The sequence below is a fragment of the Notechis scutatus genome, chromosome 3 (genome assembly GCF_049901735.1).
Source record: "Notechis scutatus isolate UNSWTSFEM ecotype Mainland chromosome 3, rNotScu1.2, whole genome shotgun sequence".
Taxonomy (NCBI): Eukaryota; Metazoa; Chordata; class Lepidosauria; order Squamata; family Elapidae; genus Notechis; species Notechis scutatus.
In genome coordinates this window covers 151,509,964-151,526,713 of record NC_142011.1, presented here as the reverse complement: position 1 = coordinate 151,526,713, position 16,750 = coordinate 151,509,964, and the positions used below count along the sequence as shown (strand labels likewise).

Below are 16,750 nucleotides of genomic sequence, written 5' to 3'. Positions count from 1 at the left end.
TAATACATTTCTCTTCATTCACTTAAGGAGTGCATCAGTTAAAATGTTAAGTCTTTCATCTTTATTACCCTTCCATTAAAAAGAATGAAAGAAACTGGGACTATTCAACTCTTTACAAAGGGGGGAAAAATGGGTTACATCTTTATTCCACATGTATATATCCGACTCACAAGCAAGTAAATTTTTTAAATATGTAGGATGATAAACGTCATGGTATAGTTTATTTGATTATAGCATTCAATATTTTGCCATTGCCTGTCCTTTCCCATCCCCATTTATGTTAATAAGACCTGCAGTGTTTAGTGTCTTTATCTCTTTCCTGTGAGGCGTGTTCACGTGTTTTGAACGCGGTCTGTTCTACAGGAGATAGATTAGAAACAGACAGATTAATAACTAGCCCTTCCATTGGTCTAGACTTTCTTAATACTGCACCAGTAACCCTTTGCTATAATGACGACACAAAGAGCCTCACATCAAGGCTATGCTTCTTCTCCATAACTCAAAAGCGTCCCGGTGGCAATAGCCTCCAGCCCCATTTGTCTTTAGTGCCGTTGTGACACTTCGGTATGATCCATAATTTGGCAGCTATTTACCGTGACATTTCTCTTCAGTGCAGCCATAACATTCAGTGAAGGCATTATTTGGTTCCATTTACTATACAAATTGTATTGTTGTGCATGCAGGCTAGCAGCTATATTAGGCACCTGAAAATGAGTAAATCTTGTAAAATAGATACTAACAGCCTATTCAAACAGGGGAGGTTTTTTTTTATCTGTTTGGCTGAGGAAAGGCAACGGATAAATAAAAAAAAACATTTCTGAAGACTGAGGAAAACTTTTCTCTGAACACCTGTACTTATCTGGCAACTATAGACAACTGGCTTTTTAAAAATTCAAAACATCAACAGTAGAATATTGAGAAATTTTTAAAAATCAGTTCCATTCAATAGAAAAATTATCTGATAAAATATGCCAAAAAGGCAAGTGCAAATGAATACATTTACCACATATTATCTTTAAAATTATGTTTATATCTCATTTAAAATTATTTTACATCATACTCTTCCTTTCTTGTTATCTTTCCCCTTCCCTTCATCACTGAAGCTTTGGTTTATTTCCATATAGAAAAAAATGGCTGCTTTTATTCTTTGCAAAAACTTTTTCCATCAAGATTTTTCCTTAAAGCAAATTCAACATAGAAATTTTTTAGACAAAAATATACAGGTTTACTCAAAAGCAAGCTCCATTCAATTTCATAGAACTTATTTGTAGATTTTTCAGTCTTTGTGACTTTTTAAATTCTGCCTGGATATTATTAAAATATTTGTTCTTTATATGGTGTCAGTACAAGTAGTTTTAAATTTACGACCAAAATTGACAAATTTGTGTCACTAAGTGAGACATTTATTAAGTGAACATTGCCCCATTTCACGACTTTTCTTGCTACAGTTGTTAAGTGAGTCACTGCAGTTGTTAAATTAGTAACACGGTTGTTAAACGAATCTGGCTTTCACATTGAGTTTGCTTGTTGGAAGATTGCAAAAAGTGATCATGTGACCTTGGGACACTGTAACGGTCATAAATGTGAGTCAGTTGCCAAGCACCTGAATCCTGATCACATGATCATGGGGATGCTACAACAGTCAAGTGTAAGTCAAGTGTGAAAAACAGTCTGTCACTTTTTTCAGAGTGGCTGAAATTTCAAACAATCACTAAATGAACTGTTGTAAGGCGAGGATTACTTGTAGTAACTTTCTAAAGCACACATAAATCCTCAATTATGGATTTATGTTTAAAAAAAAACAACACATTTTAAAGTAAGTCCTCTGGATGCCAAATCCAAAGTTGTATACAAGCATCATGGCTTTTTTCTGAACTTCCATAGTCTCTAGTGCAGTGAAAAAACATTCCACTACATATCTTAGTTCAAAAGCCTGAGAAGGGAAAAATTTTCCTCTACTCTCTACCCACTCATATAGTGGGCAACTTGAAATCTAACTTAAGTATATTATTATTACTTGTACAGTTCAGGACGACAACTGATCTATCAACAGTATATTGTGTATACCTCTTTTGTACACTACTGAATGAAAAGCCACAAAGAGCTGGCTCTTCCCCCAAGAACTGGGACGGAGTGAGGATGGAGCTTAGGGATTGTATTGTTAGTTGTATTAAAAATGGTGGTTGAGAATCCAGGCTTTGGTGTTATTGGTTTTGTTTTTTTTCTTGATTGTTGTGATGATAGTAGTGTTTCATAAGAATGGTGGCCACATAAGTCTTTTTTTTGAAATTCACTACATGCTCAGAATTAACATAATCCAGCCTATGGTAAATTTATAATAACTCTAAGTAAAAGAAACATCAGTTTTACATATGGGATGGTAATAAAAAAATTAGGCATAGTAAGACACATATTTGATACACATCTCGAAAATACCAATTCATTAATGACATATGGACAATTTTTTATCTCTTGCCCATATAAACATAGAGAATGTCACTGAATGTAGATCTGACCAAGAGTGGCCTGGGAACATTTATGACACTTCTGAAAATAATTTCATCAAAGAAACAAAACAATAACATAGCATCCACAGTAAGACTCTGAGTATAAATATCTTTTGAATTAGATTGAAAGATAATGAAATATAATTGCAATCCACAAGTTATGTGACTCCAAATAAGTACTGCAACCCAATTAATTTTAAGATGAATATCCTATAGTTGTTTTCTTTGACTTGTATGCGATCTCAGGCCCAATTGTATTAAATACATATTTCTCAAGCAATACTTTATTACTTTAAAGCTAAGTTAGGAGTTTGTAAATAAATATATAGTGAACATAGCTAAGAGAGATTTAGAAATCAGGATTTCTACTCCATTGTATTCTGATGAGAATTACCTTTGCTTCACTTGTTATGGTATTCATCATAGTGCTTACTTGTATTCACACTACCACACGCTATATTATTGTGTATAATATGAATCAGCTAAATCACAACATCCAACAGAATGAATGCTGTGATTATTATTAACAGAAAATGCTTTAAGTTGTTGTGTTGCTTTAATAGATTTTATAATTATTAGTCAATTACTAGTTCTTCTAGTAACTGTTATATTAGTGCAGAGAAATGATTTAGAATCTTCAGTTATACAGATCACATAAAATTTCTTGCTAAAACAATTGTCATATAATACATTACTTCATATTTAAGTGAATAATGGATTTATTTATGCACATATTGGCTGCCAATTGAAACTGAAAGAATGGATACACATAGTAGTAAACCAAACATATTTAGTAGTAAATACCAGTAGTATACCAAACATATTTAGTATAGTTATATACCAAGCATGTTAGTAGCAGTAAAACCAAGAAAATTTAGACTGAAGTAATTTCTTTGAAATCAGTGGATCCTATTTATGAAATTAGGATTTATGGTATGCATGTAAATATCATTTATAACTAGATGCTCAAAATTAATTGTGAGATTCAATTACTAAAAATGTGCAAAGATAAGCCATTTGAAAAAGATGATTTTTAAACATATAACATTAATATATAATGACTTGTAACAGACCTGGATTACAAATACCATATTTTTGTCATCTTTGAAGTTTCTGAAAAAAAAAAACCACCTTTGTTTTGAATCAGTACATGTATTGATACACTTGGAAACCAAACATGTTTGCCTTCTCCAAACCCTAAATAGGAAATACAAAGTGAATAGAAATAAGGTGACTATTTTTTTTACTTGTAAAATGATTAAAAAAAACTGCATTTCAAAGGCAATTATTGACAGCTCAGTTCTATTTAGGTCTACTTAGATACAAGTTTTGTTAAGTTTAAAAAAGTTTATGTCCCAATGGAACTTCTATAAGTCAGGCATGAGATCACATTGTTGAACAAAAGTAGGAAAAACTGGATAACTGAACCATGCTGTAAAAAATTAACTGCAAACAATCAATTTTAATGCTTACAAGTCAGAATTGTACAATACAATCTCTTACTGAAATGACATTTGATTACATAGCCAAATACGTTCTATATGATGACATTCTAATCCAACATTTTAATCTGTACCATTTCCATTTTCAGATATACAGCATATATCTTCTGGTGCATTTCATTAATCTGAAAATTCCTGGATTATTTATCTTCAGCAAAATGTAAAAGAGTTAGATAACTTTAGAAAAGTTCTAGTAATAAATGACTGAAATGGCAAGATTGACATTTCAAACATAATTTTATAAGATAACCAAATATCCCAAAATATAACAAAAAAATTAAAATAAGCTAGCAAGGTTGATTCAAAAGGGAAAAAAATTCATTTTCAACCAACACTTGCATAAAAAGGTCATACGTGTTCATATTAGAATAAAAATGTGCTATATAGAAAAAGCTTTGTAGAAAAAAGACTTTAGAGTATCATTATCACAATGTTTCTACACATTGTATGTATAACACATTTCAAATATAGTTTAATAGTGCAGCACCATACAGAAGTTTATAGGTATAATCTGAATTATCAGTAGGGCATATTTCTGTGTAAGGTACATATAGGACTGCTGCATAATCCTAAGCATATCTACTAAAGTGTCTGCTAAGCCATTTTAAGGACAATGGGCTTCATCTTATTCAAACTGCATTAAGACTGTAGCTCCACATGCCTTCACATACTGACTTCCAGAAGAGAGGTGTGACATCGATTTGTAATAGTTTTGCATTTGCCTAGAATTATATTCAAATCCACTGCGAAGTTGGAAATTGAAAATCTCCATATCAAAAAATGTGGTAGTAAATGTAATACCAGCTACAAGCTGCATTTTTAAACCCCACAAAACCTCTTAAACAAATCAAAATACTGTTTTGCTATTTTAATATGTTACCCGTTGCCAGCTTTAAAGAAATTAAAGCATTATCGCCAAGCATAAAATGCCCATTTGCTGTGTTTTGATTTATGTCATTGTTCTGTTTTTACAGCTTACTGTTGACAGAGTGAGGTAATTCAACTACAATTTTTCCAATGTTTTTCCCCATGTACATATAATCTATAGCACGGAACACTGACTCTAAGCCAGTAAACTTGTTCTCTGGAGATAAGTCTCCAAAGTCCACCTCACAAACAATTTCTCTCTTTTCACACATTTCAACCAAGTGTTTCATAGCCATTTGGTATTCAGAAATGTAATGGTTTAAAAAGAAACCTTGGATGCTGGCTGATTTTTTTAGCAACATTGCTGGTAGCATTTCTGTGTGACTTTGTGGAAGGCCAGTAAGTGTTTGGTAGCCAGAAATAAACCCAATAATGATTAGGCGACCTTTGATAGCCAAGGACTTGATCGCCAAATCATACATTTCTCCACCAACTGATTCATACACAACATCCACACCTTTAGGGTACTCATTTTTGAGGACAGTAGCAACATTTTCAGTTTTATAGTTGATTGGTCGATCACAGCCAATAGATTTCAGAAAAGCACATTTTTCATCACTGGAGCAAGTTCCTATCACATGGCATTTTGCGTTCTTTGAAAGTTGCACAGCAAACTGGCCAGTGCCTCCAGCTGCTGCTGTCACCATAACTGTCTTTCCTTCAGACAATTCTCCAAGTTCTTTCAGACTAATATACGCTGTAGCTCCACTTACCAGAAGGGTCAGAAACTCTGGTTTCACAGAAGGTACTGGAATGGCTTCTTTAGCAGGCACAACTTTATATTCAGCAAAAGCTCCTGATCCTACGTAGGCCACAGACTGGCCTACAGTGTATTTTGCACTTGCACTTAAACCCAAGGCCACCACTTCACCAATCCCTTCAAAACCTACATCGAATGGAGGCTTAATCGAAATGTCATATCGGCCAGCTGAGTAGTTAATATCAGATGCATTAATGCCAACAAATCTAGAAGCAAACAAAAAAAATGTGTTAAGATCTCTTTTTGACAAGACTTGTAAGAAAATAATTTTATTTAAATGCACAAGGCTGGAGATTTAAGTGGCGCCTTTTCAAAGATTTCAAAGGTTGCAGGAGGAATTGTTTTGAGCCCCCCCCCAAAGATCATTGTAATCAGATTTCATTTTTCCTAACATGCAGAGTTGATGTTATATCTTCAAATGAAAATCTAAGGTATTTTTGTTTTGCATGACAAAAGTAACAAAGATAAAAATTATTTTTGATAAGCTATGAAATAAAAACATGTTTTTACTAGAATAGAATAGAATAAGCAAATATATTGACTCTGGCAGCAAATTTACATTTCTGATTGTAACAACACTTTATATGACTAATGACAATGTGAAGTATCAAAGTCCTCTCCAAGGTCGATGGACAAAAATGTTACTGCAGGCAAATTTAAAGAAAATTGATCTAGTGACTATAATAAATTTGCCTTTTGATGCAACTAATTTGCACATTATTAAAACATTTTGCTGTATATAAATGACTAAAATACCTTAAAAGAACCTTGAACAGAAAAAGTAAAATAGCGCACCACTACTTTGCACATATTAATTTTTAACAGGTAAAAATGAGTAAAAGTATTAAACATAGGCAATGAAGTATCTTGTGATGCTAAGGAAGAAGTAAACTAGAAAAAGGCAGTGTTTAAAGACAGGTATTTCTACATAAGTTTAAAATAATCTATGTTGATATGATTGTTCTTTATGTCAAATAAATAAGTAAATAAATAAATAAATAAATAAATAAATAAATAAATAAATAAATAAATAATTGGCATTTAATTAAGCACAGGGATGAAAAATCATGTAAAAATATTATGGGGGTTTGAAATCATTTACATGTATAGAAATAACCAAAGTAAAGGAAGCTCTTTGGACATTTTTAATTTCTAAGAAAATGGGCTGGTTCATTATGAACTGTTCTTATATGTATGATATAGCTACAGATCCAGAAATACATGCCCACACATCTTCAGCTGAACAACTTCTGTAGTGTCCAATTCTTCATACAATCTAGCCTGCATCTGCACCAGAGGATACCTAAGTTCTATTTATGGCACTCCAGCAAAACTAAACCAAATCAAACGCAAGTAGCTTTAATTTACGCCCTATGTCCTGTACTGGAAGAGTAACACGAGGCGTGCATGCCGTGTTTGTGTGTGCGTGTAAGAGAGAAACAGACTCTAAAGCGGAGATCTGCGTTATTAGAAACAGAAGACCGGGGCACCAAAACGAGGGAGAGAAGCCTTAACTACGCGAAGAAACTCTTCTTGCCTCGCCTACAGTCAACTTCTTGCAGGAAGTTTGCTACCCTGAGTGGCGGCGGCCTTATTTATTCATGGATCCCCCGCTCCTCCACTTCACACAACTGGTTTGTGTTGCATGTAGGATATCCCCCCCCCCAATTTTTCGGCCAAAGTCACAGGGCGGCGCGGCTCGTCTGAAAATTTCCTTCCTCCCGCGAGCCTAATTGTTGCTGCCTTCACGCCTCTCCAGCCTTTTTTTTTTTTTTAACGTCCCTCTCTCCCTCAGCCGAGGCAAAGGTCCTGCACGCTCGACGAGCGGCTCCCTTCCAAAGCGCAAGATCAAGTTCGAGGCTTTTGATTTTTGTTTAATCCCAAGGACCCCCCAGCGCGTTTTTCCTTCGAATCCAGCCTCGGGTCTGAAGTGAAACTTTGCAAGAGTGCTGGGCCGGGGTGGGAACCGGGAACCTCTCCGGTTTTAAAGCAGACATGCCGAAGCGGAGGGGCGCCTTCAACACACACACGCGTTTAGACAACTTTTCCCGCCTAAGTCCCCCCCCCCCCGCACCCTCATTTTCTTCCTTTTTAACTTTTGTAACACGAAATAATGCAATGCAGAGGGTAGCGGCGCGAACTTGGTGGGCACGTAAACGAGGTGGCTGTCTGGACGAGGGCGGGTGGCGGCGTCTTAATAATTCCGTTGGCCGAAGCGCTACTATAAGCAACATCTTCGTTCGCTGTGTCTGAATAAACTGCTGAGGGAGCCGTGTTTACTTTGACTCCCCCGCTGGCCGCCGGTGCGTGTGCCCAACAAAGGCGAAGTGGCTCCGTCTGACAGGGGAAGCTGCTAGCAACAAGGAGTACCTTAAGGGAGGAAGGCCACTGGGTGATCCTCTAGCAACCATCAACACTTTTCTCCCCTTATGCCAAAAGTACATAAGGTCGTTTCCACTTCCCATTTCGGGTTTTCTCTGACAAGTTTTCCAGGTGCCCACAATTGCCTCTTGCCAACTTTCTTTTCCTCCCCAAGGGCAAAAATGGCAGGATTGCCCAGCAAAAATCTAGGGAGGAAAGATAGGGTCTCAGAATCACCATGACAGTAGCAGAAGGTCAAGCTATAAATCAAATTAGGTTTAGCAACCTTTCTAGTTTCCAACACACGGATCCTTTCCACAAGTTCTTCCTTCTTCAAAACATGATTATTCAACAATGATTCTCCAGATTCTGCTTAAATTCCCTTATCCCATATTCAAAGAAGTTCCATTTCAGCAACCCTGAGGTTAGGGAAATGCTATAGATGTGTAACTAAAATTGTAGTGACTTTTTAAAAAAACCACAAAGCTTTTGTTACAGACTAAATAATTCTTCCCACTAGTCCTACAAGAAACCAACAAATTTCACTCACACACTATTATTGCACAACCTACTCCATTCACTTTGGGGCTTTACACGCTCAGGTGAAAGTTCCACTGAAGCACTGGGTAGACAGCAACAGCATAGTTAGGTTTCCTTGAAATCAACTGGACAATTGTGGGCATCATCGGTTTGTATCTCTTCGCAAAACTTAAGTCACAAGTTCACAGCTTGTGTGAAGGGAAGGGGATGTGTGGCCTTTCCACAGCAACCACTATTATCCAGTAAATTAACTATGCACCTTAACTGATGCTCTGCCCCTGCTCCTCCTTCACCCTTTGCATCAAAGTAGAAGGCACCCAAGCCTTTAACATAGTTCAAACCATCCAAATGCTTAACCTAAACAATCAAGGTCCCCACTTTCCATATGGTTGCAAACTTAGATTAATATGTGAGTTTGGGGAGGGGCAAGGAATGCTTAAAGGAGGTTAAGCAGTCTGTGTGTCTTACTCAGAAGCAATTTACTCCCTTGGAAGACTTGATATGTAAGGCAGGAAGCTTGAACAGGCAGACAAAACAAAGTCACCAACACCAGCCAGGAAGGGGGGAGTCTAAGCCAAACAATCTGCAGGAGACAATTGTAGCAACTCTTCCTACTTTTCTACACTTTCCATCAGAATCTACCCATCCTCAATGTTTTCTTTTCTAGATTTTCATATCAATGTTTTATTACATTGTACTTCTATTACAAAAAAATCAGACACTTGCCACATTTGCTTCTCATACCTGTGCTGAGTCTTGCATTTGCTCAGGAAGCCAGAAATTAGCATTCTGGATTGAGGCAGAGGCTGGGCAGAGATGTATATATCTTCCTAAATACTAAGTTTAGTATATTTAGTTTACTATGTTTTCTTCCTGGTCCTCCCCTCATTTTTTGGTCACAAATTCACACTGGTCACAATACAATACAATGTACTGCTGTATTTCCCATACAATACAATACAATACAATGTACCTCTGTATTTCCCTCTATAAATATTGCAGGGGGTTTATTTCTATCATTCAAAATATATCCTACTGCATATCTATCCAGTTATAAGGATAGGCACATTTTCCAAGCAGAGGCAGAAAGAGAATTTCATCTAAATTGAAATCTTGTTCTAAAAAGGAGGAAAGTTAAAGTCAAATGAACTTCAATAGCCCAAGGCAACTTTAATGTCATTCAGGCATGCATGGGTATAAGAGTCAGACAAGACAAAATGTAAAGGTTAGCATGTTCAGGTGAGTAAGTAGTAAGTCTGTAAGATGTCTGTATTCTTAAACATCTTTTCCTACCTTCTTTCCTTCTCCCCTGTGATTGACCAGAATGAATTTTCAAGGCTAAATAAATCCAGGTGACAATACTTATTCTACTGAGAGAGTGCAAAGACACTTTCCCAGAGTGTAAAAAATGAAAGTGTGTGTGTGTGTTGTGCAGATAATCCCGAGGAAGCTTTCAAAGAGTAAAAACAGACCTCAAAGAACTGTATTCTTAACACACTTTATTTTGCACTAATGAGATCTCTGCTCTTGCCTGTGAGAACCTCCAGGAAAAAAAAGGAGGGGGATAACCTCACACAATCCACATGAGACAAAAGTTATGAATTCCCAATTTGATTTCTCACATGCACCTTTGCAAACTCAAAATGTGTTTACCATAGAGAGGCGGGGAGGAGAGAGAGGTGGCCTTATATGTTTGAGACTTGGCATCCCCCATTCCTCTAACTTTGGAGAGCACACAAGCATTCTCCAACTCCCCAGAGAGCCCACCCAGCAGAAAAGGAAGAAGGAAGTTACATTGGAAACAAAATAAATTGCTTGCATAAATTTTCAAATTGCATGGGGGAAGGGGGGTGGAGAGAAAATGCTGTGGAGGAGGGAATCTGAGAACAAGGACGTAACAACCTTTTGATGCCAAAGACAATCAGGAAGCAAAGTATATGGTCCTGTACCGTTTTGTATCAGCCAATTCCCCCCCTTCTCACCAAGAAAGTGAATTTCAATGTACCCAGAGCTAGATATCACTTTCATGTTTAACATTAGCAATAGTTCAGATACTTGCTTTCTAAATGCTGCCTTCTGATAGCTGCAATATTCAAACATTTGACATCAGAGAAGGTAATGTTGCACACAACATGCATGTATTCCTATGGTTCATGCAGACCTAAGAGAACGATTGTTAATCTGGGTCAACACTTGGCTTTGTGAGATTCACAGATCATTCAATTCATTCTAGTCATTGCACTTTATCTAGTTGAACCTACCAGATTCAATAGGGCTAAAAAAGTAGTAAAAGGCAATATCAGCTTATCCCAAAGTTCCTACATCCACATTAAAAGAAAACGTTTTAGAGATAGCAACGTTGAATCTGAATAAACTCCTCCTAAAGATCTTCCCACAAATCACAGAGTAAATCACATCTTTCTGGTAATGACAGCTTCTTCCCTCTGCCCTTAAGTTTTTGGCTCTGAAAAGATGTCTTTTTACACAATGAAAGCACGTAGGAGGGGAATAATCTTAAAAACAGTGGGGAAAAAAGACCAGACAAAATCCATTTGTTGAAGCTATATACCCTGTCCAAACACTTTTTTTTTTTTTTTGCTATAAAGTGACCCTAAATAAAACAGTACTTTGCAAGCCTCCGGGGTCAGAGTCAAACTGCAGAACAATAGTCATATACTGTCGAAGGCCACGGGCTTCCAGGGAGCTCGCAGTAAGTAAAATTTTTACCGAAATCGGTCAGGCCTTCCTTCCGTGTAAACGAAAGCGTTTGTGCAGGGGGCTGCACCTTCCTCCCGCAACTGCTTTTAGTCTTGCTTTTGTTGTGAAGGGAATGAAAAAAAAAGAGGATAGTGGAATTAACCGGTTGAGGAGCGGCACGGAAAGGTGGGTGGTAACCCCATACCATGGAGGTCCCTTGCTTTCCTGTTAATTCTTCACACGCTTAAGGTTAGTGACGTGGAAGCCTGCGGTGGGGAGGGGGGAAAAGGTAGAGTTTTGTACACAACTTCCTCTAAAATACTGTCTGGAGTGTGCTACATGCGCGCGCACCCAGCCCAAGATGACGATAAATAACCTAAGCTCCAACACTATGTCCCAATTGCTCGGCACTAACCGCACGTGGAGATCCACACAGATCTGTCAGTCTTTACTGTATCGCACAACGAGCCATCTCCTATCCAGGTTTCATACGGCAAAAAAAAAAAAAAAAGAGCCGCCTACCCATACCCCAGTTTGTGGATACTGGGCGCAATCCTACCCAACCTGGGAGGGGCTTGGAAATTCATTTCCTGGTTGTCGAAGTTCCTTCTTTTGCACCTTGATGTCACCTTCAGGCTCGAGATAAAGTCGCTGCCCGACTTTTCTCCTCTTTTCCTGACTGGGTGATGGGTTTTTTTTTTCCGGGGGGCGGGCAGAGAAAGCATAATTGCCTTCCCACTTTTTGCCCATAAAATACGGAGGGGTTGGCGGCCGTCTGGCCGTCAAGTGAACGGCCGCTTTCCTTGCACGGAAGTGGGCACCAGGGGTTATGGGGAAGAATATTTGGGATAATAAATTATGCCAACAGTTGTCCAAGGCAGATCTCGATAGGATCGCAAAGAGAGCGCCAGCGAGAGGACTGGGGGGTGGGGGGCGCACCGGGCCCTTTGCTGGGAAAAGATTCAGGGCGGGCAGCAACGGAAGGGATCGCCTGCTCCCTCTCCAGTTATGGCGGAGGTGCCAAGCCTTGGGAGCGGGAGGAAAAGGAGGCGGGAGGGGAATGGATTCTCTCACCTGTTTCTAACAAGCAGATCGCCGTCTCCCGGGAGCGGCACGGGCGCGTCCTGGCGAAGGGTTACAGCTTCTCGGAAGTTTGAATTCAGCTTAGTCGCTACCAGTTTCTTCATGGAAGTGGGAATGGACGAGCCCTGGAAATCCATAAAGTGGCGCGAGTAGGACATGTCCACGATGGGCCGAGTCGGAGGAGCACTCAAACAAGGTCTCCCCGGAGAAAGCAGGTGCTGTTGGTTCAGCCAACGGTGCCAAGTTCCCCGAGACTTCAGCCACACGCTGATCCGCCCGTGGAAAGTCATCGACCAACCTTTCGCCGCTCTCTTGGGCTCTCCAACCGAGGAGGAGTCTTTCGCAAGCGTGCAAGCCTTTCCAGCCCAGGCAGGCTCGGTATATTGCGATTTGTGTATGTAAATAAAGTCTAATGTAGCGAGCTGCCGCCTAGCTCCGAGTCCTCCCTTTCCAGCCCCTCCACCACTCGGAAAGATTAGATCAGCAGTTAGCAGCCGCTGCAGCAGTTTCGCCTGCGGCGGACCTTCTGTGTCCCGTCTTTAGGTTGTTTTTTTTTTTTTAAAGCACGGACAAAGTTCGTTTCTGAGCTGAGCTCACTTAAAACTTGCTGTTGTCGCAGGAACAAACCAAGCCCCCACGCGCTGATGTGTGTATTTTTGCAGCCCTAGAACAAAACGGGCAGAATCACACAGCGTTCGAGTACGTGGAGATAAAACACGAAACAGAAAGATTTCTCCTTTCACTCAGGAAGGAAAACGTAGTTTTGGGGGGAGAAGAAGGAGCAAGCCCCCGACCTTATTCTACTTCACACACACACATATATTTGGGTGGAGGAGACTGGTCGGCTTGCTAAGGAAAAGACTATAATTGCATATTCCAACCTGCCGCATCTACCCTTCCCCCCAGCGCTTTCCTTAAAAAAAAGAAAGAAAACAGCACCCGGAACTGATTGTTTCTAAACAGTTCCTATATAAATAGAGGAAGGGAGGGGAAAAAAGAAAACTCGAATGTAGGGTTACTTCAATAAAAGGTTAGGCTGGGAGCAAGAAGTTGCGGCTAATCTGGCAATGTTATTAGCAGCCTGCGAGAGCCGCTGGCTGCTGAGACAGGCCCCTCCCCTTCCGTGCGAAACGTTCACTTCCTCGTAAGGTGGTACAAATCAAACCAGAGCCGCTTGCGACCGCGGCTGGAAACTGCGCTTGCATTGGGGTGAAAATACTGTAAAGGCACCAGAGATTTACCGAAGGATCGAAAGCACATTTTAAAATCTGGACAGGCGTGCATATATGTGAGCTCCGAATGATAGTAATTGTAATAGCAATAGCAGTAGTAATAGCAATAATAACAATAGGATTGAACTACTTCCCATGTTCTTCTGTTCCTTGTGGTTTTATAACGTCCCCATATGACAAAGTAGGCTGGAAAATGCATTGATTGCTCCCCCCCAGCCCGTTAGATGTGGTCTTAAATAATGTTGCTATATTTATTTTTGGCCTGAGTATTTGTTTTAATCTATAATCGAGCTTTCAAATTTCTACTACGCTCAGTATTGCTGGTGGAAAGATAGTGTCTGCTTAAATTATTAGCTTTATACTTATTTATCTGGGAGAAAGCTCCACTATACTCCGTAAATTTACTTTAGAGGAGACATTGCGCTGTTCAGAGTAGTTTTTATACACCCACTTAACAGACCTCACACACACACAGTCACTTTCAAGGAAGATTTGCTATTACAAGATGCTTTCGGTGCAAATCTTTGATGTTGCCACATGCAGACAAACTAGGGATCTGTCTGAAACTTTGCCCTGGGAATCAATGCTTAAGTTTTAATTACAGTAAACACGAAACAGCTTTGCACAGGTTAGAATAGAAATTGTTTATTTAATTACAGTGATTTCAAGTAAGAAGTTAGAAATCCTTTCTTAAGAGTGAAGTTTTATTTAGGAAATCAGTTTAACTTTTACATAAAGGTACCATTTGTTTTGCTTAAGATTCTAGCAGGCAATTTCAGTTTAACAAATTTACTTAAGTAATTTCTGGTTTTTTATATAGCTTATTTATTTCTAAAAATGTAAAACTCTTACATATTTGCTCTTTCATAAAACTAAACTTTTTAAAATACCTCAATGTGGTGTGGTGATGGACAATTGCTTTATGTGTTCCCCAAATCCTTGGCAGTCAAGCTCCGGAGAACTTGAACTGTGTAGTCAATGCTTGCCTTTAAAACCATACTATCACTATTTCAGTTCTACTGTACAACAAGCCTCATTTTCCAGGAACAATAAAATAAAATATCTGCTACAGTGTTTGCCGTGTTGTTTAGTCTGGAAGAAAGAAAACAAAAAAGCAACCCAAAGAAACATTAAAATTAAACAAAGCAATTAAAAAGATTGACAGGTATGGGTTTGTATGAGAGCTATTTGTAATTGTCAGGGTGACGTTGGCAAGAGGAGGAGGAGTAAAAAAAATCTGAAGCAGGAAAAGCAGCTCGATGTGTCTGTCTATCAGTTGAGACTGTCTGAAAGCTCTGGGATCTGAATGTGTGCTATATTTCAGTGAAATGAGAAGAGAGGGAGAGTAGATCTCTTTCTCCCAGGAGTTTAAAGGGTGGGGGGGGATAGGTCACGGTAATCTCTCCCACCCTGTGAATGTCTCGGCTTCTCTCTGGACCCCCCAATCTTTCACACAGTATCTCTGGGGATTGTCCGGTGGGGGCTTTTGTTTTCTGTTACAGACCGAGATCAACTATAAACAATCCCTGTTAAAAACGTGTTTGCGTAATTCTAATATCAGAAGAAACTGCGATTTTTGGAAGAGAGAGGGAGAGAGAGAAGGAGGGAGGGAAATGAGGCATTAAAGTAATCCTCTTCGGTGGTGCCACTGTTTGATCTGTGACTCTTTGGAAGGTGGAGGAGTGACTGACATTTCCCATCCGGTGTGATCAGTATGTACGGGGGCTTTACTCCTTTTTACTGTTTGCTTTTTTGACGAGACCAAGTGATGGGAGGAGAAGGAAAGACTGGATCGACCTCGTTTTCTGCACAATGAAAAAGCTATTATCAGCGCAATAAATACCAGCATCGCCCTATTCCACGAGATCTTTTTTTTAAAAAAAAAACAAGCCAGCGAGCGAGAAAGTTGCGCTTGGAGACTCTTTCATCTCGGAGAAAGGCTTGCCGGGGGGGGGTGTTGGGGAGAGGTAGCCGAGAGAGGAAGAGGGTTGAATTCAAACGTCTCTTCGTTTGCTGTTTGCTCCCTTCTCTTCTCCCCAAGACGACGGCGAAGAAGTAATCCAGGTTGGAAAGAGAAGGCGACGACCGGGAGAACGCCGGACCGACCAAACGGATTTGGGCTGCGCGTCGCCGGAGCGAGCCAATCTCTCCCCCCACCTCCGTCTTCTCCATCTCCTCCCGGCTCGCATCTTCGGGCAGAGGGACCGCGGCGCGAGGCGGGCGAGCTTTGTTTGGTCTCCGAAGTAACTTTTTCAAACAGCCACGGAAAAAGAAGGGAGGAGGAGGAAAGCCCCAAGGGCGTGTGTACGCGCGCGTTGAAGGGGGGCGCGGGAAGGTCAGAAATCAACCTTGTAAATGAAAACATTGCCTCCGCGAGTTTTTGGCGTGGCGGCGGCGGCGCTTAGCATCCCCGCGCCCGGTCCGGGGGCAGAGGCATCCCAGCAGCACCGCCAGCACCCCCTTTGCAACCTCTGCTCCCCGTTGGCGTCGCCAGGAGTTGACCCGGGAGAAGGACACCAGACGAGCCGCCGGCCCGGAGCAGCGAACCCGCGCAAACTTTTCGCCCCCTCCCCTCCCCTCCTTCCCCCGCCCCTCCCGCCTGCTCTCCCCAAGCGGACTTGGAAGTGGCAGAAGCCCTTGGGCTGCTGCTCTTTTCCCCCATCCCTTCCTCCCACCCCCCCATTTTTGTTAGTCTTGTGTGTCTTGTTTGTTTCTGCATGAAAAGAGTGGGGATTGGAAGAGTCCTGTGCGGAAACTCTCCAGCGGCGGCTGAGGGAGGAGGAGGTGGAGGAGGAGGAGGAGGAGGGCGGCTGAAGAGACGGCGGCAACACCAGCATGCCGAGGAGAAAGCAGCAAGCTCCCCGGCGCTCTGCAGGTAACCCCCCCGCCTCCTCCCCTCCTTTCCACAACCCCTCTCGCTTGCTCGCCCGTTTGCTCGCTCGCTCGCTCGCACTTTCCCCACTCTGCCGCCGTCGCTCTCCTCAGGGCTGCCCGAGGAGGGGAGGGGTTAATTTAGAATAGCAAGGCCTGCAGCAGGGATTCAGATGCCCCCCCCCTTTCCCGGTCTTCCTAGATCTCTATAGCGAGGTTAAATTAGGCCTTGGGTGGCTGAGGGGAGTCTTCACAGCTCGGGGAAAAGGG

At 40.7% G+C, this 16,750-nt stretch overlaps 2 protein-coding genes across 2 annotated transcripts in view; one reads left to right on the top strand and one right to left on the bottom strand.

Moving 5' to 3' along the window:
* Positions 1–3,949: 3,949 nt before the first annotated feature.
* On the bottom strand, positions 3,950–12,817 carry PTGR3 (prostaglandin reductase 3). Its single transcript, XM_026669913.2, has 2 exons — positions 12,369–12,817; positions 3,950–5,902 (listed from the first exon to the last, which is right to left on the bottom strand). The coding sequence occupies exons 1-2, from the start codon at positions 12,665–12,667 to the stop codon at positions 4,978–4,980; spliced, it is 1,224 nt and encodes a 407-aa protein (XP_026525698.2). The 5' UTR covers positions 12,668–12,817; the 3' UTR covers positions 3,950–4,977.
* A 2,091-nt stretch (positions 12,818–14,908) lies between these two features.
* Positions 14,909–16,750, top strand: part of TSHZ1 (teashirt zinc finger homeobox 1) — a 90,896-nt gene continuing 89,054 nt past the window's right edge. The window contains exon 1 of the mRNA XM_026669915.2: positions 14,909–16,484. Within this exon, the coding sequence (XP_026525700.1) occupies positions 16,445–16,484 (40 nt within the window). The 5' untranslated portion in view covers positions 14,909–16,444. The remainder of the gene's footprint in view (positions 16,485–16,750) is intronic.